General features: G+C 33.6%; 1 protein-coding gene across 1 annotated transcript in view; it reads right to left on the reverse strand.

Annotated features, from left to right (window-relative positions):
* The window catches only part of LOC126779176 (diacylglycerol kinase 1), a 127,493-nt gene that overhangs the window by 62,077 nt on the left and 39,688 nt on the right, over positions 1–25,728 (reverse strand). The window contains exon 2 of the mRNA XM_050503070.1: positions 5,031–5,115. Within this exon, the coding sequence (XP_050359027.1) occupies positions 5,031–5,112 (82 nt within the window). The 5' untranslated portion in view covers positions 5,113–5,115. The remainder of the gene's footprint in view (positions 1–5,030; positions 5,116–25,728) is intronic.

The following is a 25,728-nucleotide window of genomic DNA, read 5'->3' on the forward strand; positions in this document are numbered from 1 at the left end:
ACATAATACGGTTGTTAAAAATTTAATTAATTTAAAAATTGTTAATAATAGTTAATACAGCTTCCGTTGCGAAAGTTGACTCTACATCATCACGAATATACAAACGAATGAGAGCATCATATTGTTTATATTTATCGCATCAGCAATATAGTATATAACGCTAAAATTGCTAGAAATTTCTGCATTATATGCTATTCTTACTGATAATATTATAAATGCAAATTAGTTTATTTGTTACACTTTTTCTTCCTAACCTCAACCGATCATTATGAAATTTTGTATACACGTTGTCAGACATACAGAAAACGACATAAGATAATCCTTTTCGCACGTGGGCGAAGCCGAGGGCGGAAACTAATTTCATATAATTCGGATTTGATAAGGAATATATATTAATATGTATAAAAATAACTCGTTTGGTTAGTGGGTAGCCCACAAGGTCACAGACCCCGAGGTCCTGATTTCAAACCAAGTCGTACTAATTAAATAGCTACTGGATTTTTCATCAAGTTTTGAGTATAGTAAAGCTTTGTATGCATAATGTGAGAATTACAAACATACATCGGGCGTTGACAATGCATGCAATATTTGATGACGTAAAAAAAAATACATAAAAGTTTAATTTTATATGTTACGAACGTTATATTTATTTATAGTTAACGTTATATTATATCTTATGTAGCTTGAATTTAATATATTTTGTATATTAACCCATTTTTTTTAATTAAAGCTCACTTGGGGAATTTTCAATACAAAAACTGGCTTTACTGTGAACATGCCGTCATAATATTCTCGCAGAAATAGACATTACTTACAGTGACGTTAATGGTAAATTATATTTACCGCTAGCAACAATTTACTGTTCACATTGGACGGTCCTTCCCATATATTTAATATGGCAATATCTCCCTAAAGGTGCCTAATGTATTGGCTAAGTAATTCCTTAATCAGCTCCCTTGAGTAAACCGTTTACAATCGACCGGCGACTCGCCCAAACCTTTCAAAGGGTTTAGATATAAATAGACAAACAGTTTAGATACCTTTTTTTCTTGTGTTTGTCAACCATTTCTTTTTTGTTTTCTATTGATGAGCTATACAAGTTTACGGGAGCAAGACAGTGACTTTTTTTAAAAGACATAATATTCGAATTTTAAAATATTTAATGATAATTAAAATTGACACGAGCGAACAGAGCTTTATGCTGTAGTCGAATGTTCTTTTCCTTTTAACAAATCGTTTCCCAGGACATATGATCCCAAAGCATGGAATGACACCAATGACTTACGTTCCGCTGATTAAGCATTTACTTCTTTTGTCTTTTTGCTTTGAGCTAACATATTAACATAGCTTTATTTGTATTATCAGTAAAACAAATAATAACAAAAATCTTTAATAAATATATAAGTTACACTTGCTTATTGATTGTCGCAATACTGATAGAACCGGCGAAAGAGTCATCGTTTTTTTTTAAATAAATTTTACAATTATTATTTTTTTTTATTTGAAATGCCCTGGAGGCTATTGTTCTATTCCCAAGGTGTGCAATCATCTAAGAAGTAATTGGTTTTGTAATATCCTATACCACAATATATATTTTCTTTTCTTAGAATGTTTACTAATTTTTATCATAATATTTTTTTTATTTCGCAACTGAATGGAATTAAACGGTTCGTCTGTTTTTTATTACAAAAGTTTTTACTTTCGCCATAAACGCCTTCGTAGAAATTTATGAAGGTGTAATTTTTTTAATAAAAATCTAAATGAATTCAATTTCAGGGATAAATCGACTGAGATTAATTCACAGCTCAAATGATTAAACGATTTTGATAGAACTTCGAAGTTTGATGAACAAAGTTATAAAACTGTTGAAAAAAAAATGTCATTACCTTTTGAATTGGCGCCCAAACTGTATAAGTGATTTTTTTTGACTGTTTTTTAGTATTTTGAGAACAAAATTACTGTAAATATAATTATTTCATACCGGTTAGAATAATATATAGGACAAACAAATACCCTAAGTAAAATTGAGATATATAAATATTAGGTCCTTACATATGAAATCAGCGTTTCGTCGTACTGACCACTTTGATCTGAAATATCTCCTCTTTGGTTAAGAATTCCAAATTGAAATTTATAAATTCATTTAGCTGGTACATTTGAGTTTTGAAAACAGTCATTCATTTGTTTTTTCCTCATTATTTTTTTCTTTGGCGTCGCTTATTACCACACAATTAAAAACATGAAATGTCGGAATATTTACGAGTACGAGTTCTACCGTGGCACCAGTGCTGCAGAAACACCTCAAAGGATTAATGATGTGTACGGCGCTGGTGTCGCAAAAGAAAGCACGGTTTTCGTTCTGGAAATTTCGACCTTCAGAACCAACCCCATGGACGGCCGAAGACCAAAGTGGAAAATGAAGAATTAAAGGCTATTGTGGAAGCGGATCCAACACAAAGCACTTCAGAGATAGCTGCAGGCTTCGGGGTAAGTGATAAAACTGTATAAATCCACTTGAACAAATCGGGAACGTAAAAAAACTTGAACGATGGGTACCTCATGAATTGAGTGAATCGAACTTGCAAACACGCTTCGACTGCTGTGTTACTTTGCTCAACCGACACAATAATGAAAGGATTTTAAATCGAATCATTACTTGTGATGAAAAGTGGATACTGTACGATAATCGGAAGCACTCGTCGCAATGGCTGAACCCTGGAGACCCAGCCAAATCTTGCCCTAAGCGAAAATTGACTCAGAAAAAGTTACTTGTGAGTGTTTGGTGGACTAGCGCCGGTGTAATTCACTACAGCTTTCTAAAATCTAGCCAAAAGATTACGGGAGATATCTATTGTCAGCAACTGCAAACCATGAAGGAAGAACTAGCTGCTAAACAACCGAGATTGGTCAATCGCTCTAGGCCACTGCTGCTTCACGACAACGCAAGACCACACACTGCACAACAAACAACCACTAAGTTAGATGAGCTACAATTGGAATGTCGGCGGCATCCACCGTACTCCCAGGACCTAGCTCCAATATATTACCATTTTTTCCATTTTAGGAAAATTATTCAACTCCGATGCGGCAGTCCAAACCGCCTTCAAAGAGTTTATTGATTCTCGCCCCCATGGTTTTTTCAGTAAAGGGATCAACGAACTACCTATGAGATGGCAAGCGTAGATAACGGTGCATACTTTGATTAATTAAATATTCTTTACAAAAAAAAATTGACTTTACATTCCTCCTGTACAAAACTCCAATTTCATATGTAAGGACCTAATAATAAAGATATATAAACTTGGCTTTGTGCAAGCTCATTTGGGTACCACCCACTCAACAAATATTCTACCACAAAACAGCAATACTTGGTATTGTTACGTTCCGGTTTGAAGGATGAGTGAGTCAGTGTAATTACAAGCGCAAGAAACATAACATCTTAGTTCACAAAGTTGGTGGCGCATTGGCGATGTAAGCGATAGTTAACATTTCTTATAATGCCAATGTCTATGGGCGTTGGTAACCACTTACCATCAGGTGGCCCATTTGCTCGTCTACCTATACTATTAAAAACTATGAAATATAAATAAAAAAGATACATTTAATTTGATTTCATCTATGACAGAGAGTTTTAAATAAACCTAATATTAATTGAGATAGTAAGCCGAAATAGTTTAAAAAGGCCTAGATTTTAATTAGAAATTTTTGCTAATTATCTTCGTGAAGACAGTTACATCCCTTTAATTATCCTTATCTAAGTCACGCTTTTAATTAATCTTCATTAAACAAAACGATAATGGACTTCATATAATTATAAATATATATATATATATATATATATATATATATAAATATATGTATTATGTATAAGTAATATGCCTACGATATATATATATATGCGTCTTGGAACCACCAGGTCTCAGTCGATGGCAAGAGACCGGACGAGATTGGCTGTCGCCTAAGAGACAGGGGATTTGACAGTCGCTCTGGGTCTTACGCTTACTTAGCATTATGGGCAGTTTTACGTCGGGTGGGTATCGGGAGGTACTGTTTTAGATTTGATTCGAAAAAAAAGGTCATTAATCAAATTTACATAGTTATTTATTGTGTAAATTAGTGATTAATTATCATTTTTCTTAAATTTCTATTGTACATTACACTGTAAGCATTATTTATATTTATATAACAGTAACAGCCTGTGAATGTCCCAAAGCTGGGCTAAGGCCTCCTCTCCCTTTTTGAGGAGAAGGTTTGGAGCTTATTCCACCACGCTGCTCCAATGCGGGTTGGTAGAATACACATGTGGCAGAATTTCAATGAAATTAGACACATGCAGGTTTTCTCACGATGTTTTCCTTCACCATCAAGCACGAGATGAATTATAAACACAAATTAAGCACATGAAAATTCAGTGGTGCTTGCCCGGGTTCATCCCACGATCATCGGTTAAGATTCACGCGTTCTAACCACTGGGCCATCTCGGCTTTTATATATATATATACATAATACATAAACAGTTGTTAATTCAATACAATTAAGTAACATATATCTTATATATGTACCACTCACAGACATACACACCGAAGTAATTTACTGACTGGTTGCTTGAAAAAAAATTGTTTTAATATATATATTTTTAATTATAAACAATAATATAATAAGTAATTTCGTAGTCTTTATTATAATTATGAACTGTATTATATTGATTACTATATTATGCAGTTAAAATATTCCTATTCGTTAATATAAAACCGCCATTTTGTTAGTGGACAGAAAGTTAAAGAAATTAATTAATTATTGGCGCGGATTTGATGAACGTGTTCAAATGTGTTGTTTAAATTTTTAAGAATAATTGAGTGAGTAATTTAAATCAATTTGTATGATTTGGTATTCTATTTTTAAAAAGACCAATTCGAAGTTTTTTTTTAAATCGGTTTTCATTCTGGATGCTATATACATATTGAGTGCCAGTGGCAAGATACGCAGAGGTCCTGGTTTCTACATTTAAATTAATATTGTATTTAACTTACATGATGTTAATTCTTGTAGCTGTTGGAATTCAGCGGGTGACAGCTTGTCCCACTGGAACCCGCTGCCAGCTGTGTTCGGCATGACCTGGAAAAAAACGTATAATGTATTTTTTTTAAATTTAATCTAAAAAGTCGGGGGTTTGGGATTTTATGCCATGAGATGAATTGCCTATACTCGTTGGGCGCATTGAACAAGCTCAATTTAATTTATACTTTTTTAAGTGTACAAGATCACATTAAACTTAAATTTATCAACAGTTCGGAATGTAGGTTCTAAGAAGAACTGACAAGAAACTCATTAGTTACTATTTTGAGACTACGATGTAAGCGATGGTTAACATTTCTTACAATACCAATGTCTATGGGCGTCGGTGACCACTGACCATCAGGTGGCCTGTAAGCTCGTCGACCTACCTATAAAAAAAGATTAAAATCTAATTATTATTTATCTTGCATGGAAATCAATGAATGCGAATTCAACACTTTTTTAATATATATGGAAGTAGAAGTATCTTAAGATACCCACGGTAAGAAATGTGGATATAACCCAATACTCTTGAATTAACTCTTCCTTGGACCTATGGGCATTAGAATGTTATATGCCTTAAGCCCTAATTACACACTCCCATGATCTAAGCTGAAACAGAGCAGTTAGTTAGCTGATTGGCAAATGAATAGCAGTAGAGCTATACTGTAACAACCTCGAAAGACTGAAAATCATCGCAGAAAACGATCGTGTATCGTCAAAATAGCGTAGCACCATCAACATCTCACGAGTGAGATACGAGGTCAGTTATAGTAGAAGATTTCTGAAGAGTGACGAGCTTTCATAATGACCTATTTTTTATTTTATTTTTTATATACCGGGAAAGCAAATGACTCCACTTCACCTGATGGTAAGTGGTAGTGGAATCCAAACCTATACCACTCACCAGTTTTTTTTTATATACGTTTATTAATTATTCTTTATTCAAATGCAAGTTCAAGCAGTTTGAATCGACATTTTATAGGATTAAAATGAGTGTATAGTGACTACTGATTCCAAAAGTAGAGTCTTTAGATAGGATCCGCTGACTTGGTAAACTCATACTCGATTAAATTATATATTTATCTCTTATATGAATACTTACTCAACGCTTTAATATCATTGAAATATTCTTTTAATATGTGATAAATCTTTTTCTGTTAATATCTTTTAACATAATGTATTAATTTAGCAAGCATTCAGTTTTATCTGTGGTTTTCATTCTGATCTAAGCTAACTACCTTAAGTATGATTTTTATTCGACTAATCACTAAACACTTTGTGTAATATTACATTTCATCTCAACGTGTGATTTGTCATTGCTAGTTTTTACAACATTTATAATGAACATAGAATGTTGCTAGCAACAAATTCAATGTAACCTGGCAACACCAAGCGATATTCTTTGAGGTTTTGTGTTCAAAGTCATCAGAAACTAAAAATAAAATAAAATTCATATCAAATAATTCTAAAAATCTCACTTACGAAATGATATTACGCCTTCCTTTCTTGTTTTGAGGGCAGTTTATACAAGTTTAATTTAAAATGAATTAAAGGACGTGCTTTCTACTGTTCGCCCAAATAAAGAGTATTTCTTAAATTCAAATAATCACTTCCACACTATATATACCCAATAGCGAATCTAGACAGCTCGATTCAGGAATGTGATAGATTCAATCAACGCCATCTATCGCTACCGAGTATTATTACGCCATTATACAGTCGGGCTATGCACTCGTATTCTCAGGTCAGGTTATATCAGAGCTGCCGTCAAAACGTCGATCTTGATGGATAGTGCCCTGAATATCGTGTTCTGACGTTGACAAAACGTCTGTTTGTACAACACCGGCTCCACATAACGCTTTATAATACAGTAACTTTAAACCGCTCTCACAATTTGGCATTTTTTTTAATTATTACAATCTAATTAATTATTTATTAAAAACATATACAAATTAAAAAAACAAAGTAATTTGTGTAATTACAGGCACAAGGGACATAACATCTTAGGTGGCGCATTGGCGATGTAAGCGATGGTTAACATTTCTAACAATGCCAATGTCTATGGGCGTTGGTGACTTACCATCAGGTGGTCCATATGCTCGTCCTACCTTTTCTATAAAATAAAAAAAACGCACATTAATCTTGTTAACATTTTATGGTTTTGTCAAATATCACAACTGTCATACGAGAGCCTCATTAACTGATATGATAAGAGTTCTTCATCAGCCAATTACAGGCACAAGGGACATAAAATCTTAGTTCCCAAGGTTGGTGGCGCATTGGCTATAAGCGATGGTTGACATTTCTTACAATGCCAATGTCTAAGGGCGTTTGGTGACCACTTACCATCAGGTGGCCCATATGCTCGTCCACCTTCCTTTTCTATAAAAAAAAAAAATTGCAGGCTACTGACATAGGTATCCCACTTAAAAATGTTGAGCAAAGTCTTCCAAAACCCTGACAAACAATCCAAGATGAATAGATTTTAAACATTCTGAAGATATAATATCTATTCAAGCTTTTTGATGTAGATAGATATATAACAAAATGAAATATGTATTAAAGAACAAAGTTCAATAAATAAAATAAATAAGAAGCAATAATTAATAGAAAAAATTAAACTGCTTAAATATCCGCTAACAATGCTGTATGCTATATTTTATTGGACGATTAGCTTATACCAAGCCTTGCTGGAGCGAACGTGATGGATGTACCACGGGTATCGTATGTTTATATTGAACGTACGTTATATTAAGCTTATCTTACTTTACTTACTTACTAATCACTCATTAGGTATTCTACCGCAAAACATTCAGTTTAGTACTTGATATTGTTGTGTTCCGGTTTGAAGGGTGAGTGACCCAGTGTAATCACAGGCACAAGTGATATAAAATCTTAGTTCCCAAGGTTGGTGGCGCATTGGCTATGTAAGCGATGGTTAACATTTCTTATAATGCCAATGTCTAAGGGCGTTGGTGACCACTTACCATCAGGTGGCCTATATGCCTCGTCCGCCTTCCTATTCTATAAAAAAAGCTTAACTATGTTTTTATAATCGATCTATCTGATAGTGTCATTAACACAATCGTAATCATCATAATCGAGATGGCCCTGTGGTCAGAACGCGTGAACCTTAACCGATGATTGTGGATTCAAACCCGAGCAAGCACCACTGAATTTTCATGTGCTTAATTTGTGATTATAATTCATCTCGTGCTTTGCGGTGAGGTAAAACATCGTGAGGAAACCTGCATGTGTCTAATTTCACTAAAATTCTGCTACATTTGTATTCTACCAACCCGTATTGGAGCAACGTGTTGGAATAAGCTCCAAACCTTCTCCTCAAAAAGGGAGAGGAAGCCAACAGTGGGATGTTCACAGGCTTTTACTGTACATCATCATCAAGTCCGACTTGGTAGGTACCACCCACTCACCAGATATTCGACCGCCAAACAGAAATTTTGTATTGTGTCAACTTGTTAGTTCCCCAAGTTGTTGGTGACAATGTAAGAAATGGTTAATATTTATACGACGCCAATGTCTATGAACAATGCCGCCATTAGATTGTAAATGGCTATGGCATGGTAGCACATAGTCCTTTCTATATTATAAAAAAAATTGGATTGTTGTTAAAATTAATTTCAAAATTCGAATCCATTATTTACAAATGTCAAAAAACAATTTGTACCAGCCGTAACACATTTCATTTTAACGTAGAAATTTTATGAATATGTAATTCCGTTCACAATTTTTATTCAAACAAGCGCACTTGTTGAATTCGCATGAATTCAATTTCATATGGAAATATGCTTCGCCAATATTGGCAGTTGCACAACGTATGAAATACATTGAAATTGTTGTATAGACTTTTTTATTTTAAGAAATTATTACATAGCTGTTTTAAAATATTATATATATTGAATGTACTGTATATATAAAAATAATAATTATTATTATTTAATAAAAGAAGCCGAGATGGCCCAGTGGTAAGAACGCGTGAATCTTAACCGATGATCGTGGGTTCAAACCCGGGCAAGCACCACTGAATTTTCATCTGCTTAATTTATGATTATAGTTCATCTCGTGCTTTACGGTAAAGGCAATAAAAAAACATCGTGAGGAAACCTGCATGTGTCTAATTTCACTGAAATTCTGCCAGATGTGTATTCCACCAACCCGCACTGGAGCAGCGGGGGGGATAAGCTCCAAACATTCTCCTCAAAAAGGAAGAGGAGGCCTTAGCCCAGCAGTGGGAAATTCACAGGCTGTTATTGAATATATATAATGTTTTATTGTATGTTACAACATAACAATAACAAAACTTGATAATGATAGAATTAGACACATAATGATAGAATGACAGAAATAGACACCACTGATTACATTGGCGATGTAAGAAGCCATTCCTTACATCGCCAATGCGCCACCAACCTTGTGAACGAAGATGTTATGTCCCTTGTGCCTGTTACATCGGCACACTCATCCTTCAAGCCGGAAGTCAACAATAGTATGTATTGCTGCTTAGCGGTAAAATATATAATGAGTGGGTGGTGCCTACCCAGACGGACTTGCACATAACCCTACCACCAAGTGAATATTAAATAAAAATAAATGAATTTGCAATAGTGTTATATTATAAAGAAATATCAATCGAGAACTGTTTGTAGTGCATAATACAGTAGAGCTATTAGCAAATCGCATGGAATATGTAAATGTTATGTGTTTTTTTTTATAGAATAGGAAGGTGGACGAGCATATGGGCCACCTGATGGTAAGTGGTCACCAAACGCCCTTAGACATTGGCATTGTAAGAAATGTCAACCATCGCTTATAGTCAATGCGCCACCAACCTTGGGAACTAAGATTTTATGTCCCTTGTGCCTGTAATTACACTGGCTCACTCACCCTTCAAACCGGAACACAACAAGTATTGCTGTTTTGCGGTAGAATATCTGATGAGTGGGTGGTACCTACCCAGACGAGCTTGCACAAAGCCCTACCACCAGTATTGTGTTTATCTTTACTTATTTTTTGATGAGAATAGGTCTGCTAGCGATTATGTTTATTAATTTATGGATTTTGTTGGAGCATCTTTTTCGCATTAATGCGTAAAAATTGTCAACATTCACTTCAACAAATATCCTTACAGAAGCGAGGAAGCTTCATAATATTTTGTCTATTCACAATAAATTCTATTCCTTTCGAAATAGAACGGGTTTATTATTAAATTTATTGAGTTTTTCTCTCAAATAATGTGAAATAATAACTTCTTTTCCCCAACTGCATTAGATTAGATTGGATTGCAAAGCAATCGGACTAGAGAGAGAGAGAGAGTATAGAGCATACACCTGTGTTTGCACTATAATATCTCCTGAGTAGTCGGGTAGTCTTTGCGATTAGCTGCCATGACTGACACTCAGGGGGGACATTCAGGGGGGGGGGGGGTGTTATCATATTATTACTTAGCAGGCATTTAGCGGGAGATGGGTTTACTATCAAATAGAGAAGAAACGATTTTTAGGGAGGTAATTTAAGGGTAATACAATGGTAACATAATAAAATGTATGTAAATATATTTTCAAAATAATCATTTAAGAGATATTTTTAACCATTCGTTATTGCTTTCTAGGAATAAATATTTCAAGTACCTACCACCTACACACAGCTTACCGTATTTCGTAATTCGTACCTCTTTACTCCCACTATTAAGCCAACGTAAAATCAATACTTGTCGAGTTTTCCAAAAAACATATATCTTTTATTTATTATCATCTTACATGCTTCAAGATATTAAAATTTACATAATAGGACTTGAATATAAAAGAGCGTCAAAGTTAAAATTCAAAATGTTCATTCCATCATAAAGGAGATTAAGACAAAGTTTCCATTTTTGGCTCTTACACCCTTTTCACGATTGAAGATATGATCTTTATACATTTTGCTTCTTCTTCAATTTCAATTTTTTTTTCTTTATAGTATTAACCAAAAGAGAAGAAGCCTATGTGCCAACAGTGGCATATTTACAGGTACTTTAAGCATATTTAACCAGCTCAATAGGGGAGGTGTTAGGAGGCTCAAGGGAAAAAAGTTAACATCACTGCTCACGTTTATACCACCATTAATGGCGAATTGCCATAAAAACGCTGAACTTTCCTAAGCAGCCACAAAATCATGTATTCCATGAATAACAGCAGCTGTTTTACATTTAAAAATAGCATCTTTAGAATATATCTTATGTCAATTTTTGTATGTATGAAGGATTTATTATTCATTTTCAAATGCAATTTATATGCAAATCCATTGCTTGTATAATAAAACACGATGTAAATAGGTATTTAAGATAACATGGAAGAAACGTGACGAGTTTGAGGATACGATTTTGGTAATACTGGGTTATACTTGTGTCTTGCATTTTCGTTTCTTGGTAGCTTTGACTATGAACATGATAATCGTGATAGTCGAGAAGTTAGAAGACGTTAATCTTTGAAGATTCCAAGCTCAAACCGGGCAAGCAGCAATAAATTATCATGTGCTTAACTGGTGTTTATAATTGTTCCCTTGCTCGGCGATGAAAGAAAACATCGTAAAAAACCTACATATGGCGGATGAAGTAAGCTCAAAACTTTCCCCACAAAAAGGAAAGCAGGCCCAGCAGTGGGACATGTACAGGCTTTTTTCAATATGTAAGTGTATGCTTATATATTTAAAAAAATAATCTGAGTTAAAGTTGGATTGCATAACTCTAGGAACTCCGATTTTAATTTTGATATCGAATTGTAATCGTTTTTTTTTTCTTTATTAGAGCAAGGTGTGAGACTGATTAGTGTAAGTAAAAGATAATAGCTTGTAAATATCCCAAGCGGGGCTAAGACCTCTTTTGAAGATTTAGAGTTTATTCCACCACGCTGCTCCTAAGCCGGTTGGTGTAAAAACATGCCAAAAATTTATCCGTCAAATGCAAATTCAATGTTTTCCTTCACGATAACGAGATAATAATAATGATAGATTTATTATTATAATAATAATAATATTCTGGGACATTTTTCACACACGGCCATCTGATCCCAAATTAAGCTTGTATAAAGCTTGTGCTATGGAAACCAGACAACTGATATACTACATATACTACTTTTCTTTTGTAAATACGTACGTATATAGAAAATTACACCCAGACTCAGGACAAACAGACATGTTCATACACACAAATGTCTGTCCTGGGTGGGAATCGAACCCACAACCTTCGGCGTGAAAAGGCAAGTATCTACCAACCACGCCAACCGGCTCGTCAATGTATTTTGGAGATGTATTCTAACTAATTATAAACACAAATTAATCAAATGAAAATTCACTGGTTTCCCCGGATTTACATTTTCTAATAACTGCCATCTCGGATCTCCGAGACACAGTTGGAATGGTTAATATTTCCCCAATGCCAGTCTACAGGTGAAATAACCAAGTATCCTGAGGCAAATTTGCTTACTCCCCCCTAAAATAAATTAATAATGTTTGGGACCCATCTGCGTCGTATTACTAAGCAGATGGGCCAAAAGCCAACACGCTGCATTAAGCCCACGAAGAGTACATTTAGCGCTAAGTAAATTTCAATATATATTAAATTAATAACGGACTCTCCTGGGGGTAATGGGATTTTATTAGTCTGATCTTTGGCCGATGATCAAAATAAGTACAAATATAAATAAATACCTTAATAGTATTCTTTTTAACTGACCCGTTGCCACAGTTTGCAGTGCCTTCCACTGGTTGTAGTATTATATATGCATATAAGTATGTATGTATAGATTTATTTAAAATTATATATGTAAATGTGTGTCATTTGGCTATTACCTATGTAACACAGATATTAAGCTTATATAAAAAAACAGTATTTTTAGCGTAATAAAATTATTATTAATTATTCGATAACGACATTACTAATGGTATTTGACATTAGATGATAACACGGTTGGCGGTTTATTTGACACGTTAAAGGGCGCATTAAATTACGCAATAAGCCTAATTAGTCGCACTAGCGCGTCCTCGACCTGAGCGTCTTTTTATATCCATTTTATTCGCTGTTAAACAATTGGTTAATGTAAAACTTTTGAAGAAGTAATAGAACGATTTGACAGTAGACTTAAGGCCACAGAGCAGGCGCTAGTAAAACTACGGCCACAGATCAATAATAATATACACATAATGGTTAAAAAACGCTATGAAAAGTATGAGCTAAAAAATGTGTATATTGAAATATTGAGTTGTTATACACGGTGCACCTAAAAATGATTTTTAATACAGATGAAATATCTTATATCATCTAGAGGGGGCATATTAAATTTAGAATGACGTCACATTACCTGTAATCAACAGATGATCAAGACGCTTATGGTATGATAATTCGAATTATGATAAAATGTTTAAAAGTTAAGATTCACGCGTTCTAACCACTAGGCCATCTCGGCTTACCGATGATCGTGGGTTCGAAAATTCGTGGGCAAGCACTACTGAATTTTCATGTGCTTAATTTATGTTTATAATTCATCTCGCGCTTGACGGTGAAGGAAAATCGGAGAAGGAATCGTGAGGAAACCTGCATGTGTCTAATTTCATTGAAATTATGCCACATGTGTATTCTACCAACCCGTATTGGAGCAGCGTGGTGGAAAAAGCTCCAAACCTTCTCCTCAAAAGGGAGATTAGTTCTTAGCCCAGCAGTGGGACATTAACAGGCTGTTACTGTTTACTGTTACTGTTTAAAAGTTATGCAGGAACGATTGAACATACCGAAATTATACAACCTCCATAGTTCCGTCAAAATAGATAAACTGTAGTATTTCAATATATAATCTTGAAAATGTAATAAAATACTAAAAGACCACGGAACGTCGCTTGTGACTTGGCTGGTGTATTCAGCGAGAGAATCAGAATTGAATTTCAAAGGGGAAATGCCGCATTCTCGCCACCATTCCATACGGTCACGATTTGTACGGAAAATATTTATATGTACCGCCATGTGTAAATATATATTTTTTTATTTAAATTTTAGCAGTTTTTGCCAAAGGCCTCATTTTTTGGAGCATTTATGTATTTTATTATGTATTTAATAATCTTGAATATTTCAAGATTTTAATTGGTAATTTTATGAGTTCATTTTATATGGATTTTTAAATACATCAAGTATATCCAATTATTTTTAATTACGGTTTTAAAAGGTTCTGTATTAGTTATATTGAAGTATATATATATACCTTCAACATCAAATGCGAAATGAATTCTGAATACAAACTAAGCACGTAAAACTCAGTTATGAGTGCCTGTATTAAAGCACGAACTTCAGTAAAAAATAATGTACATTGGACCAAATCAGTTGATTAATTAGGTGCAATTATTATTATTAATTAGGACATTATTGCAAAATAAAATAATGTTTTAATTCCAGTATAACGAGAGGTTAGTCCGAAATGAACGATACAATCGAATTATAATAATCGATTCGACCTCACCGAGTTATCGCGGTTTTTTAATCCACTTAGCTGAAATCGGGATGCCCATTAATTTAAAAGTTTATCATTTTAACTAAATTACAAGATTATTTTTGTTTTTGTATATTATGCTAATATTATTACGGTTAGTTGGTTGACGAACAAAGTTTTTAACATCATGCTATTATTATATACAGGTGTATATAATAAATTTTGTTTAAAGGTTTTTAAAAAAAAACATACTGAAAGGAATTTAAATGGATAAGAACAGGGCCGGTTCTGGGGTAGAGGCCTTGGGCCCGAAAGAAGCGATCGCTCTGGGCGCTAGGTATCAAGAGGCCCGAAAACGTCAAAAACAATTACCAGGGGTACATAAGCTTTGTTCGATTATTTTGTTTGTGGTAATTATTATTTTTATAACTAGCTGTGCCCGCGGTTTCACACGCGTATAACTTAAATATTTAATAATATTAATACAACATTTTTAGTTTTATTTTAAAAGCCGAGATGGCCTAGTGGTTAGAACGCGTGAATCTTAACCGATGATCGTGGGTTCAAACCCGGGCAAGCACCACTGAATTTTCATGTGCTTAATTTGTGTTTATAATTCATCTCGTGCTTGACGGTGAAGGAAAACATCGTGAGGAAACCTGCATGTGTCTAATTTCATTGAAATTATGCCACATGTGTATTCTACCCAACCCGCATTGGAGCAGCGTGGTGGAATAAGCTCCAAACCTTCTCCTCAAAAAGGGAGAGGAGGCCTTAGCCCAGCTGTGGGACATTAACAGGCTGTTACTTTTAGTTTTATTGAAGTGGGATATTAGTATTTATTTGTTTTCGCCGCATCCGGATCTAGATAAGGCAACAAACAATTGGCCATAATAATAACAACATTCCCTTAAATCTATTCTATATGTTAGTGAGTCAAGCTCATAATATTTATTAACAAAAAAATATAGAATAGTCAAAGTTGGATTGAAATTGAATCGGGAACGTAACGTAATCGTTATATATTAGTAGAATCGGTCCCCATGTTGCCAACTTAAAAATATTAAGAAGACAATTACCACTTAACAGAAAAATATTACGTCGTACTTATTTATAAATTATAACAAAATCAATGAAATATAAAAAAAACCGCAACCCGCATTGGAGCAGCGTGGTGGAATAAGCTCCAAACCTTCTCCTCAAAAGGGAGAGGAGGCCTTAGCCCAGCAGTGGGACATTAACAGGCTGTTACTGTACTGTAAAAAAAAAACAAAATAATATAAATTATATATACTATTAATTGTAGATACTTTAGATAGGTTTGTTACATAAGACCAGCATAAGCTGCAGCCTATTTATTATGATAGATTTTATAAATCTGAGCTCAATTTACATTGGAAGTTTCTAAATCTCTGAAACTAAACATTTTCTAACTCTGTTTTGTTCCTATAAACTTTCAATCACCATTATTTTACAAATTATCATTTATAGGTAGCTTAAGTTTCAGCCAATTCAACTGAACAATTATATTATAGCATTTTTATCGAATAAATGTTCGAAATGATTATTTAACTTTTTTAGTAATGAAACGATTGAAAAAAAACAAACGTTAAATTTTAAGTGAAGTTTGCCAAAATACATTAGTGAAAATCGCACCCAAATCCGTTAAGCCGTTTTTATGATTAGCGCGCACAAACGCACAGACAAAGAGAGGAAAATTCTAACAATCATTGTTTGGGGTTTTTTTGCGTTGATAGAAACCAAACCCCGGTAATAATTTTACTCAAATATTTTCCATGTACAGACAGCGATCAGTTACAGATTTATTATATGATTAGACATTAACTGTAATGCAATGCTAATTGCCTAACGCTATGTGCGTATTTGCATTAAGTGCAGAGGCAAATCACCATTTTGCCGAGGAATCCGCTCACCACGAGCGGGACACGACAAGGGATACATTTAAACATTCCCATGGTTTTTCTGATCCACGTCAAGTCGAGCCATAGCAGGAATCCCATATAAACCGCCACCTCCTGGAGCCGAGTATCTTTCGAAGATTTCCACATCGTTAAAAAAAAGTGGCTGGCTGGCTGCAGACCGAAGCGTTGTGTGAAAAAATATATCGGGGGAATTCAAAAACTTTCAGAGGCAGGAGTTTGGAAGTCAGTAGTGCTTACATTCCTTTTCCCTACATGATCACTGCATGGTTCAGACAGTTGGCTGGTCTCTGAGAAGGGCCATCGTTGCCAAAATCAGTGAACAGAACATTATATTTGAAATTAATTTAATTTTAAACTTGGCGTAAATTTTTAACGAAGAAAATAGCATAAAATAATAAAAGTATTTAGCGAAAGCGCGATGTCGGTAGGGTTGCCAACTATTTCTTCTGAATATACTTGCATAAACTAGCATAAATAAATGGATGGATTTGCATAATCTTGCATAAGTAACGAAATCTTGAGTCTTCGCTACAATTCACTGGTCATTAATACTCCACTCACATTTCACTTTCTCATAAAGCAAATGACATAAAAACTAACTCAAAGAAATATCTGAATACAATTGAAAATGATGGATACAAAAAAAACTTTGCGATATTCTTTAAACATTATTCGTAGCATTATATCGAAGCAACAAAAACGAATCTAAAAACTAATCTATTATAATGAGGCCTTTAGTAAGCCTCATATGAGTTTGGCATAACTAATGAGAAAATGAGTTTGTTTGTTACACTTTTACATTTTAACTTCTTAACCAATCACAGAAACCGATCACAGAAACCGATCATAGAAACCGAGTACAGAAAAAGTTAAATAAACTATAAACTTTCTACATGATAAAAACTGAAATTTAAAAATAGAACGTGTTGGTATAATTAATAGCAATGGGGCTTCGAAAATTATATTTTAATGATAATTTCATGACAATATTATTTTAGGAGAAAATATACCCGGTTACAACATAATTGAATGCTTAAAGTTTATTTTTAATTAGTATAATTGAATTGACGTCGTGTTTTTGCGAACGAAACAATCGCCCGGAAGCTACTTCGTAAAAAGAATTCCACGTAAAAAAAAACAATATTTGCAGTCTAACATTTCCACGTAATAAAAATCAATATTCGCAGAGTTACTAATTACGTTTCTGCAGAAATTTAATTTATTATGAGTATGAATTTTAATATAATTGAATTTTAATAAAAAATACAGGTCATTCATTTATTTACAATACAACACTGTTCCGATTAACTTTATATATCCACTTTAATTTTTTGTCCAAATTCCGATATCAACTACGCTGATCAAAAAGGAATTTTTTCAGGAATCCATAATGAATATTATAATAATGTTAATTCAAGGTCAATGTTCTTTATATTTACTGCTCCTGTATTTGCAATAGGCTGTTTATGTTAAATAGCTGATAATGCTATTCTTTATTTATTTATTAAGTGGTAGAGCTTTGCGCAAGCTCGTCTGGGTAGGTACCACCCACTCATCAGATATTCTACCGCAAAACAGCAGTTGGTATTGTTGTGTTCCGGTTTGAAGGGTGAGTGAGCCAGTGTAATTACAGGCACAAGGGACATAACATCTTAGTTCCCAAGGTTGGTGGCGCATTGGTGATGTAAGCGATGGTTAACATTTCTTACAATGCCAATGTCTATGGGCGTTGGTGGCCACTTACCATCAGGTGTCCCATACGCTCGTCCGCCTTCCAATTCTATAAAAAAAAATCTCCAACAAAGGATATACTTACGAGTACATTACATCGAAATTAATAATTCTTTACATTAATATTTAGAAAGATTACACAACATTCGAATAATCCGCTAACAGAAAAGTTGAAAACTTTTTATTTCCAGCTTTAAACTTGCTTGCACTAAAATAAATTATAATTCAATTTTATTTCTGAATGCCTTCATTAAGCCCTAAAAACTATTTCATACTGATGATTAATTTACTCGGCTCTTATTATATAGAGCCTCTACGTGACGTCACGAGCATGACTCGGTGAGCAATTAAGAATGATATATCTTTGATCCACGTAACGCGTTACGATGCAGTTATACGAGATGAATTTATGTTTTATTCTGTTTTACGTGTATTTTATGAACTGCATCGTATTGTATTTAGCTCATAAAGCTGCAAAGCTGAGGCCTTGAGTTTAAGTCTCGATTTTTTATTTGGAACTATGGATTTGTATGGCCTTTTGGCGCAGCTGGCAGTGATCCTGCAATTCACTCTGGGGTTACAGGTACGATTTCCACCGCGAATAGTTTGTTATGATTTATTTATAACTATATGTATATAAGGCGATTGTTACCTGTTCCACAGGTATTAAGTTGGCTACCTTAGGAAAAGAAAACAAGAAAACCATCCTACGCCTGAACCTGAATCTCTCCGGTCTTATGAGCGTCCCTTCAAATTATTACAGTGAACTAACTGAAATATATAGTACACCGGTATTTGCATACAACCTAGTGTGCTATAATTCTTGCACAGTCTAGTCACGGTTGAAAATGGCAGCCTTGACTAATATAAGCGTGCTAGTAAATATTACCTTTTGTGTTTACGTCGATATCAATCGATTTAAGATTATTCTGATCGATTTCAACCCAATCAATATAACATTTATAATCTAAATGTATAAGATTATAAAATTTACTTAATAGCAATTTGCTTTGTTTAATATTTGTAAGATATACTTTAGGCAGATATAATTCCTACCATATTTGTCATGCTTAATCCAACATAATATTACCAACGGTTAATTTTCCCCGAGTATATTCAGTAGACCTTAAGCTGCGTATTCCAGTGAGCTCCTAATCCTTCTACTTAGTAGAGGAGGCATACGACAAAGTATAGCATTATAGACATAATACCTGAAGAGGGTAAGTTGGCACCCTTTTGGTTCGCGTGTACATTTCATCAATTGTATTTTATTAATTTATTTAACTTGGCGGTTGAGCTTTGTGCAATCTCGTCTGTGTTGGTACCCCACTCATCAAATATTTATCCGCAAAACGGCAGTACTTAATATTCTTTGAAAGGTGAGTATAACTACAGGCACGAGGGACATAACATCTTTGTTCCTAAAGTCAGTGGCATATTGGTGATGTAAGCGACGGTTAACATTTCTTACACTGCCAATGTCTATGAGCGGTAGTGACCGCCCACCATCAGGCGGGCCATTCGCCCGTCCGCCTCCTATTCTAAATATAAATAAGTATGTATTTTAAATGATTATTTTACTAATTAATTATCATAAGTAACACAATTAAATAATAAAAACAATCTTGAATAAAGAGTAAAAAGCCAGCTCTACAACATTTTAACTTCCCCTCAAAGACAAATAACCTCCAAATTGACAGATGTATCTTCCGTGACGACAAAACCCGGCGGCAACGAAAGTAATGGCCTCGTGACCTTCCAGCGTATGGTACAAGTTGCGAGTGGAATCCCATTTTAATTAGATTTTTATAAGTACATTAAACCAACCACCAAATGAAAATTGATAATGTTCATTAAGTGTAGGGTTGCTATAGAACAAATAAACAACCTACCATAAACAAAGAATAAACTAGCATGCTAGAATTACTTTTCAAAAACTCAATTGTGAAATACTATATTGTAAAACATTTTTTTATGAATAAACAGCTGTTCCTGACATTTTTCAATACTCTTGACTTCTAAATATACTTTCTAACTGTAAGCACTATCATGCCTACAAAACTATATCAACTACGCGTTTGAAACTATAGTACTATATAGGATACACTATTTGGATGAATCTGAATATTGCCCAGAGCAGCCGAAATTTAATAATAAGGCCAAAGGCTGAGTTTAGCGGTGCAAAGGCAATAGTGCCAGCGTCTTGGGTACAATGCCACAGGACAATCTTTTAGACGGCGTGTTTTCGCTATAAATTCGTAATGTGTATTTTTATTTTATGTATTATAAAAATGACTGTAGTTGTGTAGTAAAATGTGTAGTTTCCATAGTAACTAATATTAGTTAGGATTACAGTTTTGTAATAAAATATTTCATGGTTAAGATATTATTAAATTTTCTTATATATAATGATAAGATAATCAATCAATCAATCATGAACTTCATCTAATGTACAGAGAGTTAATGTTGGTAGTAGTTGGTAGTTAATTTAAAACTCACTTATACGCTCTGTATGCGTATATCTGTGCAAACTAGTTTGCGCGATTAAGCGTGTGCGAATATGTAAACGAGTATTCGCAATTCTGCACAAAGTTTTTGGGTTTATAACTTATGCAATATTGACATTGCTAAATATGTCCTACAAATAAATCTCCCGCCGTCATAAATGTGACAACTGTCACATCAATCAAAAAATACCTTCAATTTAAAAAAAGAATGTTTGAACAGGAAGAAAAGAACAAAGACTGGTTATATTTTCCGCTTCAGAAAATAGCAGGAGTAAACCGGTACCGTGTTGGATACTTAATGTAACTGCAGTAATTTGATCGCTAAATCCTGGCTTCATCGTATCTTGCTATTAGCCGGGCTATTAGATAGACGGCGTAAATCCTTTATTTTTGATTAAACAGAGTGTATTTTCTATTGATTCGGGTAATTGTTTAATTGGATAAAATATTTTAAGCAAATAAATTTCTGTAACATCTTATTCATGCAAAACAATAGTTTTAAACAGTTTTGGTTAACACATAATGTATAAATTATAAAAAATACACGCCGTCATAATACTGTCATAACATGGTATTGTACCCAGGACATATGCCTTATACCTCAGTCTTTGAGTATTAGTCTTTAGTCTAGAAGTAAATGCAACTCTCGGGTCCAGAAGTATGGACTATCTACTAATTAATCTCTCACAAACATACAGCGTACCATACGCATGTTGGATATGCAATAATTTTTCAATAAAAGCATCACCCAATATCGCTTACAAAGACTTGAAAGCAATTAATTCTCATACAATTGATCAGAATCTTCGATAAATAAATTCCTGACACAAATATTTTTCATCAAACGCCCCATATTGTTTAGACCAGCGATCGAGGAATTTCATATCTCGCCCATAAAAAGAGATTGCTTGGACAAGTCACTGCGTACTTTAAGTGGCGAATTCCAGGCGTCATTATCAACTGGCCGGAATTATTTACTTGTATAAATAGATATTTTTAAGTTTATTTTTTTTATAAAGAATACGTGGGCGGACGAGCAAATGGGCCACCTGATGGTAAGTGGTCACCACAGCTCGTAGACATTGGCATTAAAAGAAATGTTAACCATCGCTTACATCGCCAATGCGCCACTCGTCCAATTTACACAGGCACTGATTATTGAATTAGCCTAGCTAGGATAGTCAGCGCCTGATCTTAATATCATTTGATGACTATATTATTGCACACTTATATTGTCCAACCATGCCATGTTTTAATATATATTTATGAAATAGAATAAATAAATAATATAAGTTACGACCGGTTCGGAATGAACATAGATTCTACCGGGAAGACCAGCAAGGAATTCAGTACGTTTTTTTAAGTTATGTGACGGACGATAGAAATCGGCGATGTAAAAAATATTAACTATGCCTTACATCACCTATTCGCTACTAACCAAAGGAATTAAGATGTTATGATCTTGTGCAGATACACTGGCTCACTCATCTTTCAAACTGTAACGAAACAATACTATATATTGCTGTTTAACGGTAGAATATCTGATGAGTGGGTGGTACCTACACAGATGTGCTTGCACAAAGCCCTACCACCTAGTAAAACTACGTTAGCTACTCTGTTTTTCAAAATACATAAGCAATTATATACAATATTTATATGTTCTTTTTTTAAATCAAGGAATACAACCTTCGGGTTTCTTATAATTTATATATTCTTGTATTATGTAATAAGCTTTATCTATTACGGCCTTTCTAATAGACTTTGTTTTGGGGGCGATTAGTTAAACATTGTTGTGTCTTATTCTTTCTAATGTCAAATTAATAATGACAGAAAGAGCAAACAATAGCGGTTTTACTTATAAACAGCCGCTAAGTAACGTTTAAAAGCAAGGCCCTTAATGTTTAGCATACGATTTTAAGTTATTTAGATAATACATATAAATTATAATTCTATACATAATAATGTAGGAGTTATATATAAGTAATTTATTATCATAACGTTATACCATAAACAGACAAATAAATTAAATTATTTTATATTATGATTATATTATTAATGGAATATATTTCAAATATTAAAACAATTATAATGAAACTTATTATTCAATTTTACTGTTTCTACTGGGTATAAGAATGAAGGATACAGAAAAAAACTTCCTAGGGCCCGCTATTGGGTGCAGATTTTATGATTTTCTATTTTGACATTAAGCCGATATGTATTATGAAATTAAATATATAAATAAATAATTTGTTAGTAAATAGATAGCAGCGTCATCTAGATGGCCTAGTGGTTAGGACGCGTGAATCTTAACCGATGATGGTGGGTTCAAACCCGGGCAAACATCACTGAATTTTCATGTGTTTAATTCCACCACGCTGCTCCAGTGCGGGTTGGTAGAATACACATGTGGCAGAATTTCGATGAAATTAGACACATGCAGGTTTCCTCACGATGTTTTCCTTCACCGAAAAGCACGAGATGAATTATAAACAGAAATTAAGCACATGTAAATTCAGAGGTGCTCGCCCGGGTTTGAACCCACGTTCATCGGTTAAGATTCACGCGTTCTTACCACTGGGCCATCTCGACTTTTATTCATAATATAATAAAGCTTAATTAAAAATAAAATTTTATGTGCCACAAATATCACAACTTAAAAGACAATCGATTTTAAACGGACGAGGCTGGACTGGTCGAGACCGATATCGCGTGTAAGTGTGACCGGTATAAGTGTTTTATTGAAGTAGTTTTGGCAGCTAGTATTTTACTTACATTATTTCCACTGAAATTTTTGGCAACTGGAATGAAAATACGCAATTCGTAAAGAAAATATAGGCCATATGGGAATTATTTATTTTAGTTACAACTAATCCGAAATAGCTAAGCGGTTGAAACACGTGAATATTAACCGAAGATCGTGGGTTCGAACCTTCAAAAGATCCACTTAGAATTCATTATATAAATTTGTCATTATAACTCGTGTTGAAAACATCCAATAAGCATATAAAGCGGTTGGTTCGGCGTTTGAAGTTTTTTTTGTATTATAGATTGATAGACATTAGAGATTGTTATCTCTAATGTCACGTGTGTATATACTTATCCGCATTGGAGTGTGGTGGGTTAAGCTCTATATTCGGTTCCAAGTGGACAGGATGTACAGTTGTTAATTAAAATGTAATGTAATACAATACAATACAAAAAAACTTCAAACGCCGAACCAAGCGCTTTATATGCTTTCCGAGGCACGGGAGTGTACTCACTTCTAACTTCCAGACTCCGAATTACTACCCAGTATTTCTACAGGCTTAATATCTAGCCACTAGACCAACGAAGAAAATTTCCTATTTATAATATTAGTTTAGATTAACAGTTATACAAGACCAAAGACTTGGTCTGATGATAATACACAATAAAACAGTTTGGAGATCAGTCAAGCGATAAAACTTTACGTCCAGATTCTAGATCATCGTAATGCGTAGCACAAACAATATCCGTTGCTCGTATAAACAAGCGCACTTACTGTCATAAATCATGTACGCTTTATTTAACGATCGTATGAAATGTAACGTTAAAAAGTTTATAATTTGACATAATATATATAAATTACATAAATAAATTATAATATAAGTATAAGTATATTCTTAGAAGCCTTAAAAACTCTATTTGTCATTAATTAAATAATTAATTGTGATTTTTTTTTTTTGCCTTTTAAATTATTGTTTTTGTTACGTTCACTCCGTGTTTCAATGTAAAAGTCAAACCATTGTTGGCTTGTGTGAGATTTATTTTGTTATCAATTTTTTATGTATTATATTATACTGTCTCCCAATAAATAAATAAATAAATAATATTTCTTGAACAGAAAATCACTTAACAGTTTTTAAAATGGCGGCCAATTTCTTAATTTCCTATACGAAAGTGAGTTTGTTTATTTATGTATTTGTTTATTACGCTTTCACTTCTTAACTATTCAAGCGATTATGATGAACTGCATACACGTTGTAAAGGGTAACATAAGCGGATACTGTGGGCGTTGTTGAAAACTTTCAATCAGGGCCATTAAATGTCCATCGTATTTCATAAAAAAAAAAGGCGGGATGGTACATGTGTCTGAATTTTATCAGTCACACACAGAATTTCTTAAAAAGTGTTTCTTCATGAGCACGAGATGAATACACAAATTGACCAATTGAAAACTCAATCTAACTAATTTCACTTTTATTCTAATTGTTTTTCGTTGATGGAAGGTGATGATGTGATAAACAACCAATGCGCATTCAGTATTTAGATTTGCAAATCCGACGCTGTCAATAGTTTCAGAAACTAGATGTTCGAAACGCTCCAGGTCTAAATCAAAGTTACTAGTTCGTTAGCTAACTTTCGCTCTATATTTTGAGACTTAAGCTTAATAATAATGGTTATACGTATATAACATAATATATATATATATATATATATATATATATATATATATATATATATATATATATATATATACGTGATAGCATAACAAAAAAACAAATATATAAAATCATTACGCATTTATCATATTACTAGTTAGAATAAACGATAAAGGTCAACTTGACGTCACAGTGTGTTAAAGACCTGGATTCCCTACCAAAATATTCTTCCAAATCGATGGTGAAAATTAATCTAAGATCAATTTTCATACACTTTATGTAGTATCTAATTTCAATATTACCTTCTGATTATGAATAATATACCCATGCCATGCCCTTTTATATTTGGCCGCTTTTCTTTATTGAAGAGAATCAAATAGGTAAACAAAGCAAATAGGCTTTTGCTGTAGTTGTTACTTTACTATGAATTTCTTGAAAACAAAAAAATATTTTAACTATTTATGTTATGATATGATATTAATAATAATTAATATATATATATATATATATATATATATATATATATATATATATATATATATGTGTGTATATCTTTGACTACAATACGCCGATACCCGAAACAGTTATAACAAGAGTTGTCGTCTGTCTATATACAATG

The sequence above is a fragment of the Nymphalis io genome, chromosome 28, assembly GCF_905147045.1.
Source record: "Nymphalis io chromosome 28, ilAglIoxx1.1, whole genome shotgun sequence".
Lineage (NCBI taxonomy): Eukaryota > Metazoa > Arthropoda > Insecta > Lepidoptera > Nymphalidae > Nymphalis > Nymphalis io.